The sequence below is a fragment of the Mirounga leonina genome, unplaced genomic scaffold (assembly GCF_011800145.1).
Source record: "Mirounga leonina isolate KUSES-001 unplaced genomic scaffold, KU_Mleo_1.0 Mir_242, whole genome shotgun sequence".
NCBI classification, from domain to species: Eukaryota; Metazoa; Chordata; class Mammalia; order Carnivora; family Phocidae; genus Mirounga; species Mirounga leonina.
In genome coordinates, this window is record NW_023270627.1 from 228,220 (window position 1) to 249,114 (window position 20,895).

Sequence of the window (20,895 nt, forward strand, 5' to 3'; positions counted from 1 at the left end):
AACCAAAACCAAAACAGTATATGTCCAGAACCCCCATCAATCAAGCCATGAGTCTCAAAGAAACTGAATTCACTTTGCCTCTCCTGTTTTTTCCTTTTTTCTCTTTCGATTTTTCAGAAAATTCTGAAGGTCATGGGGGTGGAGATGGAAAATATCTCCAAGATCAACAATACTTTAGAAGGCCCACGACTTTTGAAAGCTATTTCAAAAGGTCAAGTATATTGTAACATGGCGTCGATATCACAATAGATTTATATACACTGATATTTTTAGAAGTATCATCTCCAAGAAAAAAAAATTTAACTTTTATTAATTTGATGCTTCTGAACATAGTAAGATAAAGGAACATAAAAAAATTTTAGTTAACTTGGAAGGGAAGATGCATTCACAGAAGTGGAAACAGTTAAGATATGTACATTTAGCAGAGACTAACTTCTGTGTTAGGTTAATGGTTATGAATGTATTTGAGCTACGGTGAGACATTTTACATCATTTCTCGTCTGAATGGGTCAATATTTTATCGAAAATGAACAAGATGTCACGGAAATAAAGTAGTAAAAATGCACTTGAGGTGAGAAGTGATTATGCCCATCACAAGAAGATACTGATCCGTTTCCCTTAGGATATGTTGCCTCTTTTCTTTTGCAAAGCTTTCATGAGATCGGACATGAAATCTTGCTCTCCGCTGCCTCCCCCGCCGGGCGGCGCTGGGTTCTCTTTCCTCTTCGGGGGGACTGGAGGTCTTTTGACGCCAAGGGCGGGCGGCTTCGCGGCTTCGGGGGCAGGTGCAGGTGGGGGCGGGGGCGGGGGCGGCAACGGAGAGCCCGCCTCCCCTGCGAACGACGGCGGTGGGGGAGGCACGAAGTCCGGGGGCGCGTCGTTGAAATCGGGCGGCGGCGGAGGGAGCTGGCCGTCCTCCAGGGGCGGCGGCGGCGGGGGGGGCGGCAGAGAGTCGTCGGGCGGGGCCGGGAAGCCGCCGCCCGGGCCCTTGACCCTGGCGGATGTCTTCGGGCTGCTGCAGGAGTCCGACGACCGCCGCAAGGGCGGGGGCGGCGGCAGGCTGGCCTTGGGAAGCTGGTGCGCCCTCGGCACTCCTGGCTCGTGGTTACCAAGGGCTGGCTGCTTGTCCTTCAACAGAGCAAACACAGCGTGAATTTCCACTGGACGGTGAGGTCTGCCTCCCGAGGGTCGGGGAGCCTCCATTCCTCCGGCCCTGCGACTACATACAGGTGGTTCACGAGCTAGCTCCTCTTTGCGTTAGGAGAATGACTCCAAATGGCCCTTAACAGTCTTCCCGATGATAACATTATTTAACGCTAATCTACCATGTCTTCCTCAGTAAATGGAACACGAGGTGTTTATTATGTTTAGATTATAGATGTATCTCTTCCCATCATCGAAAGAGCTTTAGTGATACAGAGCTAAGCTAGTTATGGGGTTACTTCAGTCTTTACCTACCCTAAGCTCAGCCTAAGTAAACTCAGAATGGAAGCAAAACGCCTCTCCTGGAATTCCCACTCAAGCCTTGGTTCCCAAGACAAACCCCCTCCCCCCGCCCCCGCCCGGGGGTCCTCAGCATATGCAGCCATAACATTTTTCTTGGTCTGAGTTGAGCTGGTTGTGAAGCTCAGTTGTCAGGGGCAGGTGTCTATAAAATTATTTTGCTTCTGTATCATACCTCCAGTGGCCGAAAGGTGATTAAGAAGCTTCCCCAAACCTTCCCCAAAACTCCTGGCTTAGATGTCCTCCTTTGATTAGTACAAGGAAGATGGAAGGGAAAAATAAAACAGAGAGAGTTCTCTCTAGGCTACCGGTAAGCTTTGTACAAATCTGGGCACAAAAAATAACTCTCCTAGCAAAGAACTGTTCTGCCTTCTCTTGCATCAGTGATTGCTGGCATGCCAAGAACAAAGATGCCTTTCCCCAGGACTGTGGGCTACCAGGGAGAAGCCAATTACAGGCTTTTCTCCCTCTGGCATGACAACTTCAAGGGAGGCGGTGGGTGGACTGAGAATCCACACACCTGGTCCACAGTCTTAGATTTACCTTTTCTTAACTGTGTGAAAGTCGGCTGGCCAATCAGGGATAAAATGAGCATCATAGGCTTTGTTATTATCTAGGCCTCAAGGTTATGATGATACCAAGTGAGCTAAATGTGTGGCTCGGTTCTGTGCAGTAAAATCATGCTGCCCATGCTACTCCTGGAGGAAACCAGAACATCAGACTTGGCCAAAGGCTAAAGAGGCACAGTTCCCCTTCTGCCAACAGTGGAATAGATGATAATAGTAACTTAACATTTATATAATGCAACTTCCCCAGGAATTTCAGGCAGCTTAGCTGAATCCCTCTGTTTTCCTGATAATTATCAGGCTTTCATTTTTTTTCTTTGGCTTAACCACCTCTTACCACTGACGATTAAATTTAGAAGTTATGTAGTTTTTTTTTTTTTTTTCCTACAAAGTGCCTTATGATTGAGTTTCTATTTTATTTGGTTTATTTGCTTGGCATGATAAGCTAGTTGACTAGTGATGTACACTTAAAAACAATTCTGAACAGGCAGTTTGGGAACTGATGTTCACACAAAGCAAAGTGGTTTCTATTCTGGGATCCTTTTGTTGCTTTCAGCATTTTCAAGTGTTTCTCTTCAGTTGGCTTTACAGGAACCATAGAAATAATAAGAGCTGAAGGTGAGGTGCCTGATGTCGGACTTGAGAAGCTCATAAGAATATTAGAGAAACACAACTTTTAATGGTCTACAATGGTTTTCAGAAATTATAACAATTTCAAAAAATACAAGATTTAATTGCTCCCACCACTGGCTGATGGACAAAATGAGAGGGGGAGAATGAAGTGAAAAATAATGGAAGGTACAATTATTCAAGGCTGTTTGAATCACACGTGGAAAATATTCAACAGAATAGTCACTTGAAATGTTACCAGTTAGACTAGTATATAGATTACAACTTTCAGCTACAATTTTCAGATTAAATAAATCTTCACTAATCTCTACTGAAAAAAAAGTTATAGAGAATGTTATATCAATTTGGCTATTATTTTAAAATGTGTTTTCTTTTCCATCACCCTGAGGATGTATGTTGAACATTAACAGAAAAATATAAAATGCACATTTTCTAATAGAACCCTTTTAGTAGTCTTCTAATCTAGTTTTGGGGCTTAGTTAGCATTTAATATAGGGCTTCTGACTAACTGTTCTAATTTATTCAAAAAAAGTAAAAATCCCAAGGGCTTAAAACTCAGGGTCCACTTTCAGAGTGCTAAAACCACTTGCCCTTCAGCAAGAAAATCCCTTCAGCCAAAATCAATGTAGCTAAATTAAAAATGTTTACCAAGCATCAGCATTAAAAAAAAAATTCTTCCATTTTCCTGGAGCAATGTGATAACAGTTGGCTTTAATTTTCCATTCTAGCCTGTATAACTTTAAGATTAACAAAAAGGCAACTATCTAAATAAAATTATAGTGACTTCTTAGTTGTTGGAACTAGATTTTCTCTTTTTAGGAGAGCAGTTATTGGACACTGCTAATGGTTTAGAATATGGGCTTACTGGAGACAGGCTGAGAATGTCAGTTACTTACTCTCTGGCCTTACCTTAGTTGTTTCTGCATGCCTCTGGGCTTCTTCGAGAACAGCGCTAACAGAATGTGCAGCCTGGGGAATCTGACCATTGGCCTGGGTGGTTCCTATTTTAAGTCCTGAGAACGGGGAAGAAAGACAAGAAGAGTGGATAAGGCATATTCAACATTCTTGCAAGTTCATCTAAAAACATAAAGTAGTTTATATATTTCCAAAGCAAAAGACAAGGAGTCATAGGTACACAGGCCTTAACAGAAAATCTAAGGTTCTATGGCAATATTTCATGAGATTCAGCAAAGGTTCAGGAAAGTGAATGCTTTATATAGGCTACAACATCTGAATTAACTAGGGGCCTAGAGAATAGCATGTTCTGTTTTCAAAAGCCTTTAAAGAAAAAAAATTATTTATTCATTTATTTTTAGAGAGGGAGAGTGGGGGCAGAGAGAGAATCTTAAGCAGGCTCCACACCCAGCATGGAGCCCTACACGGGGCTGGATCTCAACAACCCTGAGATCATGACCTGAGCCAAAATCAAAAGTCTGACACTTAACTGACTGAGCCAGCCAGGTGCCCCTTAAAAGCCTTTTGATAACTGGAGAATAAACTTTGAAAAACTGTTTAAAAAATTGCTGTTGTTGAAGATTTTTCTGAAATGTATGTTTCTAGTTTCATACTATGCCGTGTGCAGGAACAACTTTTGAGCATTATTCTCAACAAAATGTACTATGGGCACAAAAATAGTAGAGGGGACTGAGCAAAATGTGCAGGCTCCTGAGATAACCTGGAATGGATTTGCTTCCAGAAAGTTCTGATAAGCCCTTATTTTATTTTCCTGCCTTTTAATTTACCCTTTGTCACGAAAGTGAGACTAACTGAGGTTTCACAGTTTTGAGGGAATCTGACAGATTTCTTCAGATGTCCGTGGATCTCTCCAGTTCCTTAGAGAACATCCTGGAAAGGCTGGCCATCTCTCCACACATGAAAGCCATTTCTCCAATGCCCCCAGCCAATGCTGACAAGAGGTCTTCTCACTGAATGAACTCAGAGATTGCTTTAGCTATGCTCAGTGCCAGCTATTCTGTCAAATGCTTGTGAAATTACCGTTTGCTTGCTTCTTCAAATATTTTTCCAATAGTTTGAGAAACCCATTCATCTACATAACAACTCAAAGAAGGCTGTTAAGAACTTGAGATTGGGAAGAAGCGAGTGTTTGATGGAATGGGATGTTAACAGGGCCTCAAAGTGTCTCTCTACAAATTATGAAATACCAGATGAAAAATCTGTACAGGAGAGAAATCGGACAACACATTAGCCAAGTGATCAAAAGGCACGTTTCCGATGAGGGGCAAACAGACATCGTATGCCTCCAATCGTGATACCCTGAGAAGGACATGTAGCCCTCACACAGGATTCCCGCCTGAAATGCACTATCTGAAATGAATCATAAGGAAACATCAGACACATCCAAATTGAGGGGTGTTCTATAAAATACATGGCCCTTATTCTTAAAAAGCTGTTAATGTCCTGACAGAGAAAGGCTGGGGGAATGTTCCAGATGAAGGGGAACTAAGGAGACATGGTAAGTAAATGCCATACACGAGCCTGGGTGGAGTCTGAGCCAGGAAAACACGCTGCTATCCAAGGCACTGCTGCGACGGCTAGCAATACCTGAACATAGGCTGTGGCTTAGATAATATTAATATGAAATTCCCTAGATCTGATAATTGTACTACGGTTAGTAAGAGAATAGCCTTGATTTTAGGAACCACAAAGGGAAGACTGGAGGGGAAAGGGGTATGAGGTAGTCCGTCTACTCTCAAGTGGTTTGGAAAAAACATGTCTGTGGATAACATATGGAGAAGCGGGAGTTGGGAGATAGAAATGATAAGGCAAATATCTCAAATTTTCAAATATCTCAAAATAAGACAAATACTCAATATTGGTGATCTGGGGAACGGGTTCTTTGTACTATTCCTGCAACTTTTCTGCGTGTCTGAAAGGACTTCAGAATAAAAAAAGATATTTGTGTCCATTTATGCAGTTGAAATATTAGAACAGGCTAGAACCACGTTCTCTACTAGCAGTTTTTCGTTATAAAATCCATGTTCCTATTCAGCAAGGACAGCCACCTCGTTGTTCTGAGCAGACCTTCGCTTGCCCTCCTCAGCGCGCCCAAGCAGTATTGTCCGCACGTGCCCCGTAAATGTGCATTTCTCTAGCTCTAGGCTCATTAAACGTCTCTAATTAGCCAAAGCTTTGTTCTGGAGGTCAGGAAGCAATATGTCTAAACATCTTAAAGCCTTAGGATGTTTATACTTAAGACTTTCTTATACATATTCAAATCCTTTCTTTATATTTAAACACCTTTGTACAAAGTGAACAGAAACTGAAGCTGAATCCTGAAGAGCATTGGGGGAAATTCCTTTAAAGGGCACTAATGTATTTTCTTTTTGCTTCTTTTGCCCAAACACATACACGGGCTGATTTCTCACCAACACATTGTGTGTTTTTATGTTAACTAGGATGTCCTGGTCTTTAATCTGTGAGAACAAACGAATAATAATAATATCCCAAATGCTCTAAGCTGATGTCTTCCCATGTACCAGGAAATCCAATCTTTTCTATGGGCTCTCTGCCCCATCCTGGGACAACCCATGGGTACCCACATAACCCATATATTCTGTAGGTGTCACTGACTTGGGATCTAGGTTGTCTGGGTTCACTGTATTAACAGTCCTTGCTGTCAAGTAGCAATATAGTCTTTCTCACTGCCTCTTTAGGAGTTCTTAGAGGAATTAGGGGTTGGAAGTTGATTAAACAAATACGAGCCCCAAATGCTTTACAGGACTCAAGTGCATTCTGAAAATTGGACCAAATGCCATGTCCCTCATTCTTAACTCACGTGGTTTGTGAAAGGCCAATCCTCCCACTTGACCTGGCACGTCAGAGGGCAGCAACCTCATGGGCACAGTGAGATCGATAGGAATGGGCACGAAACAGCCCTCCCAGAGATGGGGCTCTGTTTTTCAGAGATGGGGCATTCTATTTATACTAATATTTATAGCTGTGTGAACAATGTAAGCCCAGAGAATCACTGGCAGTCCTTGCCACCTTATGGAGACAGTGCCTAAGAAAGAAACCGTATCTTGATGACATCACTTACACTCCTGGATCCTGCTGTGCCTGAAAGCAGCATACCCCTGGACCTCCTATTTTGGTGCATTAATAAATCTCTCCCCCTCATTCTTTGTTGCTTAAACCAGACTGAGTTGGATTTGTCAAATACCATGTGAAGAGTCCTGACTAAAAACAGTTGCTAAAGTCAAAGTGATTTAATAAGTGCTAAAAAAAAAAAAAAAAGAAACCCTCTATGGCTGTTCTCTAATATGAAAAAGAAAAAAGCTGTCATTTATCAAGAATAAATCACTTGTTAAGCACTTTGGATACAGAACAATGGCTCTCCATGTTTTTTTTCAGTTGGGAAATCATAGCAGAAACACCTCATGATTTCCTTCAGTGTCTAGAGGAGAAAACAGTTCTAAACTAATCAAACAGATTATTAATTATGCCTGGCTAGTAAAGGATAATTCACTGTAGACCTGAGGATAGGAAGGAATTAGCCACATGAAAGAAAAAATATCACAGAGGGAACAGCATCCGAAGTCCCTAAGAAACGATGGTGTCTGGGGCTTTGAAGAACTAGGAAAAACAAGTGGCCCATGAGCCAGGAACAGGAAAACACAGGGGTGGAAAGAGGCAGCACAGCTGGGCGAGGCTCTTGATATGCAGGCTTGGTTGGCCTTGCTAAGGATTTGGGACTTATCTAGATAAAGGGCAGTGGGAAGCTTCTGAAACGCTACCGGCAGGGGAGAAATCACATTTACGTTTAGAAAGGTGACTCAGGGCGGGAGAGAAGTCTGCAAATGTAGGGAGTTGAGCTGGTACACCACTACCATGGGAGGCCAAGTGAAAGATCACGGCAGCTTAGGTTTGATGGGGATGGAGATGAACAGACCTGGACAGATTTGACCGATATTTAGAAGGTAGAATCAACAGGATTTGGGGGTGATTGGATTTGGGCATGAGTGAACTTTTCTTGCATGTGTCCTGCATAAGCAACTGGGCAGATGATTATTATTTACAGAAACTCGAGAACAACAATGGAAGAGCAGGTCTGGAGGGTAATATGATGAGTCAGTTTTACAGATGTTGAGTCTGATGTATCCAAGTGGAGCCATTGAGCAGACAGTTGGATACATGGTTTTGGAGGTCAACAGAGAAGTCTGGGTTGGATTTATATATTTGTGGGTGGTCAGCACAAAGATGGTGCCAGGAGTGGATTTAGACCACTTAGAGAGACAGTGTAACAAGAGAACAGGGTTAGGATGGACTGAGTTGTGGATAATTTAAGGTAGAAGAAGAGTTAGTAGAGGAGGTTAGAAAAGAGTGGCAGGGGAAGTTGGGGGTGAGATGGAAGATCTGGAGTGTGTGCTATCTGGAAAGCCAATAGAGGAGACTGTTTCAGGGAGGAAAGGTCAATCCTGTTGATGCTGCTGAAAGGTCAGATAAGAAGATAAGTTTATAATACTTGCATTTAGCAGCATAGAGGCCACTGGTGGGATTAGCAAGAGCCTTCTCCATGGGGTATTAGAAGCAGAAGCTTGCCTGAAATGGGTCGAAGAGTGAGTGAGGGTAGAAAAGTGGAGGCAGCATATGTGGTCCACCCTTTAGAATAGTTTGGTGGTGGCGGGGGTGGGGGGCAGTAGCTGGAGGGAGATGTGGAGTCATAGGAGGGTTTTAAAACTTACTTGCTTGAAGAAGGGAGCAGTGTTGATGAGAAGGACCCAGTAGAGCAGAAGAGAAAGTAGAAGAGGATGGTATAATCTGTCTAATCTTTGTCCTGAGTTCCTGGCACAGAACTTCTAAAACCTGGGTATTTCCAAAGTGATTGGAATGTCTTTGCTATTCAATGAACCCCTAGGATCACATCTGGGTTTATGCTAACAAGATGGCTTGGGATGCGGGTTGGCTATCAGAAACACTAACAGGTGATTAGAGGGTTGGGGGCTTTGAGCTAACCCAACTTCTGGGGAGGGCACTGAAATCAATCATGTGGTCCATGAGAGGACAAAGAAGCTCTGCAGCCAGGACCCTCCAAGACCTTGGCTGGTCCTGATATGTATCCTTTATAATAACATTATAATAATAAGGATAGCACTTTCCTGAGTTCTGTGAGTCATTCTAGTGAACTGTTGAAGCTGAAGGGGTAGTGGGAACCCCTAAAATTGTAACCAGTAGGTCAGAAGTGTGGCTGGCATTGGAAGAAAGGCAGCCTTGTTGAGGATGTTGCCCTTGGCCTGTGGAGTCTGAGCTAATTCCAGTGGTGGGCATCAGAGTGATACTGCAGAAGATCAGCCGGTGTTGGAATAGGGGACCAGAGCATGCATGGAAGGACTGGCTCTTGTTAGGAAGTAACATAATGGACGCAAGCTAGGACGGGTACAGATGCAGGGAAGTTGTTGGGTTTTGTGGTGAGAAGTCAAAGGAGTTCCCATTTGATGGTTCCATTTTCTCTGCTGAGAGTGAAGGATTTGGGGGTTGGAAGTCTGAGGAGAGTGAAGAACATTTGAGACAATGAGAGAAACTAGGAATTACATTGACAGGAACAGGTTTTCTCAACATTATTGGCATCTGGGACTAGAAAATTTTTTGTTGTGTGGGGGGCTGTCCTATGCATTTTAGGACAGGCAGCATCCTTAGCCTCTACCCATTAGATATCATAAGCATTTCCCCCAAGGTGTGATAACCAAAATTGTTTCTAAACATTGCCAAATCTTCCCTAAGGGGCAAGGTCACCCTCAGCTGAGAACCGCTAGTCTAGAGAACTGTAGTAAGATCAATAGGCAGTATTAAGGGCCCAGTTGTGGGTGATGTCCAGAGCTCTGTGGTGGAATCACTTGCTTGGTCTTTTTGGTGAGCAGCCCCCATCCTAAAGCTACCAGGGGGTCCACCATGAGTCATCTCATTAGCCTAAGAAAGACACGATGGCTCAGGAAATTCCTTGGGCTCTTGAAGCTTTGTTAGGAATTGAGGCCAAAGACCAGATATATTTCTTTTTTAAAAAAATTTTTTAAATTTAATTTTATTATGTTAATCACCATACATTACATCATTAGTTTTTGATGTAGTGTTTCAGATATATTTCTTACTGAACCACAGAGATAGTCTGTGATCTGAATGATCTGAATAAATACAGCTGATGCCCAAGATGATCCCCTGAGCATCTGATTGGATATGGCTCTTCCTGGCTGCTGACCACAAAACCCAACTTGCTGACGGATAACCTCACTCAGCCAGAACCAGGCTAAGAAACCTGTCTGGGTGACAGGATGATATACAATACACTAGCTGCTTCATTCTGGGAAATGGCTGATATGCCAATGCTTGTGAAAATTAACTAGAACAATTAGTTGGTAAGAGACAGAGCTATTTGCTAAAGTCAGTGATCCCAATTTCAGAGAAAAGTGTTCGGAAGAAAAAATTCTTTGGCTGTCTGGAAAGCAAAGGCATCTTAGCGTTCCCTCAAATCAAAGGACTTACAGCCTTATGGGCTCACCCTCAGTGAGTAAGACCTAAGGCCACAGGATCTGCCTCAGAAATAGCCCAGGAGCCTTTACTGGAATAGAGGCTGGTGCTCCTGGGAGAGATGCCCCAGATGGTCTCAGGGTGCCTCATCCCAAAGAGTGACCCCATCTTGGGAAGGGGAAACTTGACAGCCAAGAACTACAAGTGGTGTTTCACTCCCAAGATGAAGACTGATAGAATTAGGAAACCCAACTCCCAACCAACCCCAGCAACCCTTTATTTAGTAACTCAATAAATATTTACTATATGCCAGGCTTGTAAACTCTGGGAACATAATGTGCAACCTGGTGAAATGGTCTTTTGTCCTTTGGAGACTTAGAGTCCAGTGGAGAAAACAGGCACCAGACACGTTCATGGATACATAAAATAATTACAAATCATGGTAAGTGCTCTGCAGAAAACAGTTTTATTCAGCATAAACACTTCCAGAAACTCACTCTACACAGAGCAGCCAATCTGGACACATCCAGTGAAAATATCTTTAGGTGTTGGGTCAAATCTGCCGTATTGCACCTTCTACACTTTCAAGCTGCTTTTACCCTTTGAGCAGCAAAGAATACATATACTGGCTTTGATATGACCATTCTCTAGCACTGAAGGACAATGACCAGAACTTTCCTGCTGTAAATGGTTCCAGTTCTTTCAACCATTATTTATCATAAAGACAAGGTGTTTGAATTACAGCGCAGCCACGGAGAAGACACTAGGCACTTATACCAGCTTCAGAATATCTTCAACTGTGGAGTGCGGGTAATGATCTATACTTTGCAGGGTTGGTGTAAGAACCAGAAATAGTCTATGTAAAATGATGCCTTGCACACACTTCATCTCTCAAAATTCTGTCCTCCTCAAAATACAAACAAGAAGCTGTTATGTTACCATAGAATGTGATGTCCAGGATTGGGTACAAGGCTCTGGCCATGATACCATGAGGCAAAACATTGGGGATTGATCTCGTCCTTTTCGTGGGCTGTCTGCTGGGTGCTAACGAAGCTTTGGACAAATATCACCTTTCTATTCTGATGAGACACAGTATTCTTCTAGTTCACCCTACACTGGTGGTCCCCATCTCATCCACAAGCATATCATGAGAAAAGTGGTTGAAGCTTTGCTAAGAATCACTTACAAAGAAATAGATACAGGTGGGTGTAGAGATCTTGAGCCAACATTTATAAAATGTGTTGGCTATGTTTGAACATGAGCTCTAAGCTTTGAGCAAGTGTCAGGATTTCTTCTTTGCACGGTACCTGTAGCAGGTGGGGCCGGTGGAGCTGGTGGTCCCGCGCTCACAGTGCCCAGGTTTGTCCACCGGGAGGCGAGCCCGGCTCTCGCCATAGCCCGCTGATAGTTATCGTAGAGAGTCTTTCCATACTGGGGAGAGAACACAAAAGAAGCAAGAAAGAAATCCATTTATCCCAAATCCTGCACCCAATTGCAATATATATATAGAAGGAAAAAAGTACTTTATAGCTACTTTTTACTTCTTTCCTGAGTTTTCTTAGTGTATTTCAATAAAAAAAATCCATAGATTATTTTCGTGTGTTAAGTGATTTTCCAGATTAGCACAGTCAGTTAATACTTTTACCCAGATGTTAGAGGAGGGCTTTCGCCACCCACTTCTGATCACCGTAGGTCTTCATGTAAATCTACCACAGGTTATGTGTTGTGTTTCTCAACTCAAGCTCTCAACAAGTAAATAAAGATCTGAGAAGCCTCGTGGGAGAGTAAACCCTTGATTCTCAGGTCGTTGGAGAGGTCTGTGTTTCCATCACTCTCACCTATTAAAAAAACCCCGTGGGCAAGAAAGTTAAGATGGTATCATAGCGCTGACCCACTAAGGATGGGTCAGCCATTTCCAAGTAGCACAGAGACTGCACCCAGGCCAGGATGCTGGTATACAACTCAAGACAGGGTGAGTCCACATGCTCTCTCACCTTGGCAATCCTTATTCCCATGACCCACTGGTTTAGGGTTCTCGCGTCGTCACAGCAGAGATATTTGATATACTGGGACTCCTTTTGAATTTGGGGATGCTAGAAAAAAGTAATTTCAAAGACCATTTATAAACTATTTATTAGCATCTTCCGAATTTTTTTTTTAAAAACTTAACAATGTATGTGATTTCCTGAGATGGTGGAAAATTGCTGGTAGCAATTTTAGGATTAGGACTAGGGGTACCTTTTATTTTTTAATTTTTATTTTATTATTATTATTTTTTTAAATATTTTTATTTTTTTAAGATTTTATTTATTTATTTGACAGAGAGATAGAGAGCACAAGTAGGCAGAGAGACAGGCAGAGGGAGAGGAAGCAGCAGACTCTCCACTGAGCAGGGAGCCCGACGTGGGGCTTGATCCCAGGACCCTGGGATCATGACCTGAGCCGAAGGCAGCCGCTTAACCAACTGAGCCACCCAGGTGCCCCTATTTTATTATTTTTTAAAGATTTTATTTATTTATTTTGAGAGAGAGTGAGAGAGATGAGGGGCAGAGGGAGAGGGAGAGAGACTCTCAGGCAGACTCCCTGTTTCCCCGATGAGCGCGTAGCCCAGCGCGGGGCTTGACCTCATAAGGAACAGGGGTACTTTTAAATGGACTAAATTTTGAAAGGATTTAAGAAACCTGTGACATGATTTATCATAAGCACTTCTTACTATATTATCAATAATAATTTTCTCTTCTGCTTTTTTAGCTTTTGAAAGCCTTCGCATACAGCATGTCTCCTTCCCCACAAGAAATCTGAATTGTCTCTCCATTTATCAGATAAGGGACCTCACCTGATGTAATTCTTATGTCACAGAATTAATGCTCTGTGACTCCCAGTCAGACCGCGGGGTATTTCTGTTACCAGGAATTCAGGATTTCACCCATTCTTAATTGCCTTCTCCTACCCAAACTGGCCATTTTGGCCTCTGGAGGGATGGCCTAGAGAAGGAATATTCTGTTTATTCTCAATTGGCAACGGCTTGAGGTGCTGCACTAGGATCCGGGCCTTCCAGGAGCTCACAGTCAGAGAGAGCAGTGATACTGGCAGGAATGAAGAGGAGGGAGAGAGAGGCACTGGTCCCTGGTCATCAGATCACCCTGGGCCCCTCTTTTTAAATCCTCGTTGCCCTTGTAATTTCTGTTGTGTGTGGCTGTCTCTGATAGACTGTGTGCTCCATTACGGTGGGGACCATGTCTGTCATTCACTGCTGAAGACCCCCAGTGCTTAGCACATGCCTGGTGCATGATCAGTATTCTGGTCCAGAGGTGGAAATACTTGTTGAAGGAAATAAATAAGAGCAAGCTTTCCTGTTCAGCCAGAAGTCTTATGGCTACAAGGTGAGGGGCAGGCAACCAAATCTAGATTCTAAGATTTGTGCCACATGAATTTTCACGGGTCTTTGTCATTTTTTTAAAAAGATTTATTTATTTGAGAGAGAGAGGGAGAGCACGCCAAGGGCAAGTGGGGGGAGGGGCAGAGGCAGAGGGGAGACAGGCAGAGAAGCAGACTCCCCGCTGAGCACGGAGCCCCAGGTGGGGCTCCACCCCGGCATCCCAAGATCATGACCTGAGCCGAAACCAAGAGTCAGAAGCTTAACTGCTGTGCCACCCAGGCGCCCCGGGTCATTATCATTTTTAATAAGTTTCATTATATAGAAAAATAATTATAACCGTAACCATTGTGTGTGCACATGGGTGTTTGTGTAAGACCAACTCTTCTGCCTCCACTTCTCAGAGGGGTTTGCTAATCCTGCTAGCATGGGGACAAAGCGGTGGTGAAATGGAACGCCAAGAGAGTGGGGAGCTGTGTTCCGGGGCAGGAAAGGAGCGGAGCTATCAGTTCCTCTCTTAGGGCATCGCACAGACCTTCACTTTTGCTTTTGGCTTCAGCACTGACCATCAAGGACATGGCTGTTTTCGAAGTTGATCTAAGTCAAGTGCAATGTGCCTTTGAACGTCAGTTTGAATCTGAGAAGCAGCATCCGGACTAGTCTCGGTGCTGATCTTTCCCACAACTCAGTGGCATTGCTGTCATTGCCCAGAAAGGATAACAAGACCCGTGCAGACTTGAAGAGCTTGATGAGAGGTTAGTAAGTTTGGGTTTTACAGATGAGAAAACTGAGGCCCAGAGAAGTTACTATATATTTTACACCATGGTCCACTAGACTCTTGGAGGTCTCTTGTCCTGCTACCTAGAATTTCTGTATTTATATTAAGCTATTAGGCCAAAATTCCAAACTTTAAAGATACCACAGAAAAAAATTAATAAAATGTAAAGAATTCTTCCTTTTAGCCTTTTGACCCAGTTGAGGAAATTCCACCTTCATACTTTTCTCTGTGAACGGACCATTCTCTTTGTTTAGGTCCTTCGGCTCTGAGAATTTGCATCCGTATCACTGGAAGAATGGTTTTTTTTTTTTTTTAATTTTATTATGTTATATTAGTCACCATACATCATTAGATTTTGATGTGGTGATCCACGATCCATTGTTTTCGTATAACACCCAGTACTCCATGCGGTACATGCCCTCCTTAATACCCATCACCAGGCTAACCAATCCTCCCTCCCCCCTCCCCTCTAAAACCCTGTTTGTTTCTCAGAGTCCATAGTCTCTCATGGTTCGTCTCTCCCTCCAATTGCCCCCCCATTTTTCCCTTCCTTCTCCTAATGTCCTCCATGCTATTCCTTATGTTCCACAAATAAGTGGAACAGGCACCCTCCATGCTATTCCTTATGTTCCACAAATAAGTGAAACCATATGATAATTGACTTTCTCTGCTTGACTTATTTCACTTAGCATGATCTCCTCCGGTCCCATCCATGTTGATGTAAAAGTTGGGTATTCATCCTTTCTGATGGCTGAGTAATATTCCATTGTATATATGGACCCCATCTTCTTTATCCATTCATCTGTTGAAGGGCATCTCGGCTCTTTCCACAGTTTGGGTATTGCGGACATTGCTGCTATGAACATTGGGGTGCATATGGCCCTTCTTTTCATTACATCTGTGTCTTTGGGGTAAATACCCAAGAGTGCAATTGCTGGGTCATAGGGTAGCTCTAATTTTAAATTTTTGAGGAAACTCCACACTGTTTTCTGAAGTGGCTGTACCAACTTGCATTCCCACCAACAGTGTAAGAGGGTTCCCCTTTCTCCACAACCTCTCCAACATTTGTTGTTTCTTTCCCTGTCCATTTTTGCCATTCTAACTGGTGTAAGGTGGTCTCTCAATGTGGTTTTGATTTGGATTTCCCTGATGGCTAATGATGATGAACATTTTTTCATGTGTCTGTTAGCCATTTGTATGTCTTCTTCAGAGAAGTGTCTGTTCATGTCTTCTGCCCATTTTTTGACTTGATTATTTGCTTTTTGGGTGTTGAGTTTGAGAAGTTCTTTATAGATCTTGGATACCAGCCCTTTATCTGTAGTGTCATTTGCAAATATCTTCTCCCATTCTGTGGGTTGCCTCTTTGTTTTGTTGACTGTTTCCTTTGCTGTGCAGAAGCTTTTTATCTTGATAAAGTCCCAAAAGTTCATTTTTGCTTTTGTTCCACTAGTTTTTGGAGATGTATTTTGAAAGAAGTTGCTGTGGGCGATGTCAAAGAGGTTATTGCCTATGTTCTCCTCTAGGATTTTGATTGTCTTAGGAGTTTTCCTGAGGGTGACAATACGGAGCTCCCCAGTGTTGACTGTAGTCTTCCATTCTGGCCAGCAGATGGCAGCATACACTTCTGAATGGCTGCTGTGCCTTCTCCCCCGTTAGGGGTTCAAAGCTTCCTCATTAATTCTGAACGTTAGATTTTAGCTTTATTATAAATGTAACCCCAATGATCATCCTCTGTGGGGGCCTTTAAAATGGGAACTCTCTATCAACTCAGATAATGTGGCCTAGCAGCAAAAGTGGATTTGTAACATTAATTAACTGGAAGGTCATATTGATGACAAGTGACTTATTTCCTGGATGGAATGTAACATTCCACAGATGCCTGCAACACTCCCTCCAACAATGGAATCCGCAAAGTCAAACCAAAGTTCTTGTCTTTCCGTACCTGAAACACAGCTCCCTGACTTACAAGAGCATTCTCGTTGACGGTCATGTAAGAGGGGCAAACTTGGGTCTCTTCAGCAACTTAATGCTTACAATTTTTCTTAGAAAGCAGTTATTATTTTTTTTTCTCCTGAGAAAATTTTTAAAGTTAACATTGTTACCTTGGGCTTGCTATCTTAAAATATTCTTCGTTTGTTTTTTGGTTCATGCTTCGCGAGAGCCAGGTTCCTAACCGCAGACTATACGTCACGTTGTGCTTGCAACGAAGTGCACCAATCAGCTGTCTGGGTAGAGGTACCCACTCGAGCGGTACCCACCCAATAAATAATTTCTTAAGTATGTTATTTATCCAAAGAGAGTAAAATGTGGTTATTCCATTGAACATAATGGGTTTTGAGGATAAAACAGAGGCAAGAACTCTTGAACTTGGGTTCTGACATGGCCTCCCTGTGATGATGAGGTAGATGTACAGACCTTGGTTCATTCTCACTGACTTCCTTACACTACATGCATACTACAAATGTACATGGGAGAGTCAGCAACCGATGACCTCTGAGGTTGCTTGCAATCCTCAGATTTTATGGTTCTAAGACGAGCTATCTAGTGGGTACGAGGCTCCTTCCTGGCTCCCAGGACGTCATACAGCAAGTCACTGTGCTTGTTTTCCAGTCATGGTTTAGGACCTTGCCAAGGGGTTTCCTCCCTGAGCCTTTCACTGAAAAATTATTTGCAAAGGGGTTTAAGGAAAAAAAACTGCTGGTTCAGTACCACTGGCCAGTCTCTTGTGCAATTGGTTGGATTGTTCCTGAAAGAGAGAAGCTCTTTCATGCAGCACAATACACAAGGGTCAGGGCAACTGCAGATCAGAACAGATCTTACAGATCCTCTAAACTGAGGTAACTCTGTGTTACAAAGGAGAAAACTGTGTCGAGAAAGATTAAGCCAAAGCCGAAGGAATGGCTAAGAACTAAAGACCTGTGCATTCACCAAATACCTTGGGGTGCTAAGAAATATACCTGTCATTAATAAGGATGAATAAGAGGCTCACACCATAATTAGGAAGTGGCGGCTGGGCATGTTGCTGGAGGAGACATATGTCAACAAAAATATGATTACTCTATGACATGGTGAATTTCATAATAAAAGTTTGAAAACAGAGAATGAGAAAGGCTCTTTGGAAGAAGTGTATTCTATCACTCGATCCCATCTGAGGCACATCTAGAAATTCTGTGTGGCTAAGGCCTGGGAGCCATGGAAAGAAGAGGCAGAAAATGAGCTGGAGCCAGAGTCCAGTGCCTGGTGTCAAGCTCGCATCTGGACATTGTCCTGTAGGCATCAGACATTTTAGAAGATCAGAGGGATGCAGGCAACCCCCAGCAGTGATGTGGAAGATGGGCTTGGAGTGAGGGGGAAGGACAGACAGAGAGGGCTGGATGAGACACCTCTGTGATGGAAAATCAAAGGTTGATGATGGGTTGGACAAGAAAGGGAAGGGACTTCTAGGATGGTTTCTCTATCTGTAGCTTGGAAAAGTAGTTGGGTATTATGGGCGTAACTGCGTCCCCTCTAAAGATATGCTGTAGTCCTAACCGCTGGTACCTGTGAATGGGACCTTATTTGTAAATAGGATCTTTGTAGACATAATCTAGTTAAAATGAGGTCACGCTTGATTAGGGTGGGCCTTAATCCAATATGACTGGTGTCCTCGTGGGAAGAAAAGAAACACAGACATGCAGGGAGTGGAGGGCATGTGATATAGAGGCAGAGATCGGCGTTATGCGGCTGTAAGCCAAGGATTGCCAAGGATTGCTGGAAACGGACAGAAGCCAGGAGAGAGGCATGGAGCAGATTTTCCCTCAGAGCCCTCCAAAAGGAACCAACCCTATGGACACCTTGATTTTAAACTTCTGGGTTCCTGAATTGTGAGAGCAAAAATTCCTGTTGTTTTAAGCCAGCTGGTCTGTGGAACTTTGATATGGCAGCTCCCCAAAAGTAATACAGTGGGGGATGGTACCACTCATCTGGAGTGGGACTGCAGAAAGGAGGAGTTTGTGGGGGTGGAGAGAAAGCTGAAAACACCATGTGACAGGTTATGGCTGAAGTGCCCTGGGGCACAGTTATCTCAGGTGAAAGACTGGGAAGAGAAGGTGAGACAGTTGTCTATAGACTGGGAATTATTAGTGTGCAGACAACAGCTGGAGATGTGGCTGTGAATATGATTCCTCCGAAAGAGCAGGAGGCTGGTGAAAACAGAATATCGAACCCCGGAGAACATTCCAGTGTGTGTGGGAGGAGGAGGACCCCGCAGAAATGGAGGAGCAGGTGGATAGACGGGTCTGGGTTGAGGGCGAGCCTGTTATCACCAATGCAAATGACGCCAGGAGGACCAGAAGCCTGAGGATTGAAACAGCTGATTGTTCACCAGAAACTGTAATAATAGTTTCAGCACAGGAAGGAGGAGAAGCCAGCCAGAGTGCAAGCTCCACAAAGCCAAGTTATTTGTTTTGTTCACTGTGTATCCTAAGGTCCTGGATAGCAGTAGGTTGGAGAGAAATATTTTGGAATGAATGAGTTTTACTGACAGAATAAAAGTTGAGGACAAGGAGGACATACTGCTCTCTCAGGAAGTCTGAGTGAAAGGGAAGGCAGAAGCCAAAGGTGTGGGGAAGATCAAACTGAGGGAAGTGATTTGGAATACCCGCCCAAGGAATATTTGAATGTGTTGTAGCCCAAGAGAAGAATTCTCTGGAGAGAGGGTGAAGACGCTGAAGCAAAAGGGAGTCACGGATGGTGCAGGTCCCAGGGAAGGGTTAATGTTGGAGGGACTGGCCTTGGAGGAAGGAGCCTTTTCCTCTGAGACACAAAGTTGGAAGGATGATGACTGTGTTAGATTAAGTTGAGAGGTAAACAGGAAGTAAACCAGGGCAACTCAATCCTTCCCTTTTCTGTCTTCTCCAATTAGAAGGCAAGGTGTGCTGACTAGAGAGGTTCATAGGTGAGAGACTCTTTGAGAAAAGTATAGATGATGTCAGGGGATGAGGTAGGAGATTGAGTTGAGCAGAAAGCAGGGGGAAAAGCTGCTAAAATCTTCTGTGAGGGCAGGAGTTGACCTGGTCAGCAAAAAGCAGACTCAAGAACCAAAAGTGAGCTACTTAGCTCAACTGTATGAGCCCCACATGTGATGTGGCTCTTGAGTAGGCTAGGGAAAGGAAGGTGCAGTACTAAGAGAATGTTGACCCTAAATCTTAGCTCTAAGAGATTCAAGATAGGAGCGAAGAGGGAACCGCCATCTTCCAGTAATTCGCCAAAATGACCAACACAAAGGGAAAGAGGAGAGGTACCTGCTATATGTTCTCTAGGCCTTTTAGAAAACATGGAGTTATTCCTTTGGCCACATACATGCGAATCTATAAGAAATGTGATATTGTGGACATCAAGGGAATGGGCACTGTTCAAAAAGGAATGCCCCACAAACGTTACCATGGCAAAACTGGAAGAGTCTACAATGTTACTCAGCATGCTGTTGGCATTGTTGTAAACAAACAAGTTAAGGGCAAGATTCTTGCCAAGAGAATTAACGTACGCATTGCGCATATTAAACACTCAAAGAGCTGAGATAGCTTCCTGAAGTGTGTGAAGGAAAATGATCAGAAAAAGAAGGAAGCCAAAGAGAAAGGTACTTGGGTTCAACTGAAGCGCCAGCTTGCCCTACCCAGAGAAGCACACTTTGTGAGAACCAATGGAAAGGAGCCCAAGCTGCTGGAACCCACTTCCTACGAATTCATGGCATGATAAATGTAAAGAAAATAAAAGACCTCAAGACTGTAAAAAAAAAAAAAAAGAAAAGAAAAAGATAGGAGTGAAGAGAGTTCGTTCTCAAGAGAACACACTTTATGTTTAACAATAAGCATGAGGTGACCTTGGCCAAGTTCATGAACCTCTGGGAGTTTCTGTTTCCACATCTACAATGTAGAGATGATAATGCCTCCCTCAAAGGGCTGTTGAAAGATTAAGTGAAATAATGTATGAAAGGACCCAACACAGAGCCTGTAACATGAGAGGGCATACTACTATTAATATTAATGACAGAAGGGGTAATAATTAATATTAACGACAGCACAATAGGGCAGGGAGCTTGATGTGCATTTCTGTTCATTCATTCGTTCAACAGATGTGAATTAAGCATTTAATACTGATTCAGGCTCTGGAACATAATAGTAAACACAAAAGAAAAAGTTTATATTCTACTAGGGTAGAAATCCAATAAAAATATAAAACGTTACGTAATATAATTTCAGATTATGAAAACTTCTGTGAGGAAAATGGAGCAGAGTAAGGGGTAGAGAGAAGATGAGTTAATGGAGCAGAATTCCAATGCTCTTTCCATGATAACTCCACGGCCTCTGAACAGACCTCGATAAAAACATCATTTCTCCTGGAATATGTTTACTTCCACTGACCCGTCGCATTTAGCCTCAGACTGGAGTGAGAGAGAATTCACGAAGGAGGAACTCCATCACAGGCTCAGAATGGGAGTATGCCTCAAAGACAAGCACAAGGAAAGAAATGATTCTCGAGTACCAAGTCCTTTCTTTGGATTCTGGCATCTTCCCCGTGAGTAT

The 20,895-nt window shown here is 43.2% G+C and overlaps 1 protein-coding gene and 1 pseudogene across 3 annotated transcripts in view; one reads left to right on the plus strand and one right to left on the minus strand.

Moving 5' to 3' along the window:
- Window positions 1-283: 283 nt before the first annotated feature.
- Window positions 284-20,895, minus strand: part of APBB1IP (amyloid beta precursor protein binding family B member 1 interacting protein) — a 108,684-nt gene continuing 88,072 nt past the window's right edge. The window contains exons 10-13 of one of the 3 annotated variants that reach the window (XM_035029486.1): window positions 12,173-12,271; window positions 11,486-11,609; window positions 3,609-3,712; window positions 284-1,128 (exon numbers count right to left, since the gene is read on the minus strand). In XM_035029486.1, coding sequence (XP_034885377.1) covers window positions 619-1,128; window positions 3,609-3,712; window positions 11,486-11,609; window positions 12,173-12,271 — 837 coding nt within the window. In that variant the 3' untranslated portion in view covers window positions 284-618. The remainder of the gene's footprint in view (window positions 1,129-3,608; window positions 3,713-11,485; window positions 11,610-12,172; window positions 12,272-20,895) is intronic. The other 2 variants (XM_035029487.1, XM_035029488.1) reach the window with 2 other exon arrangements.
- Window positions 19,502-20,065, plus strand: LOC118026578 (annotated as a pseudogene).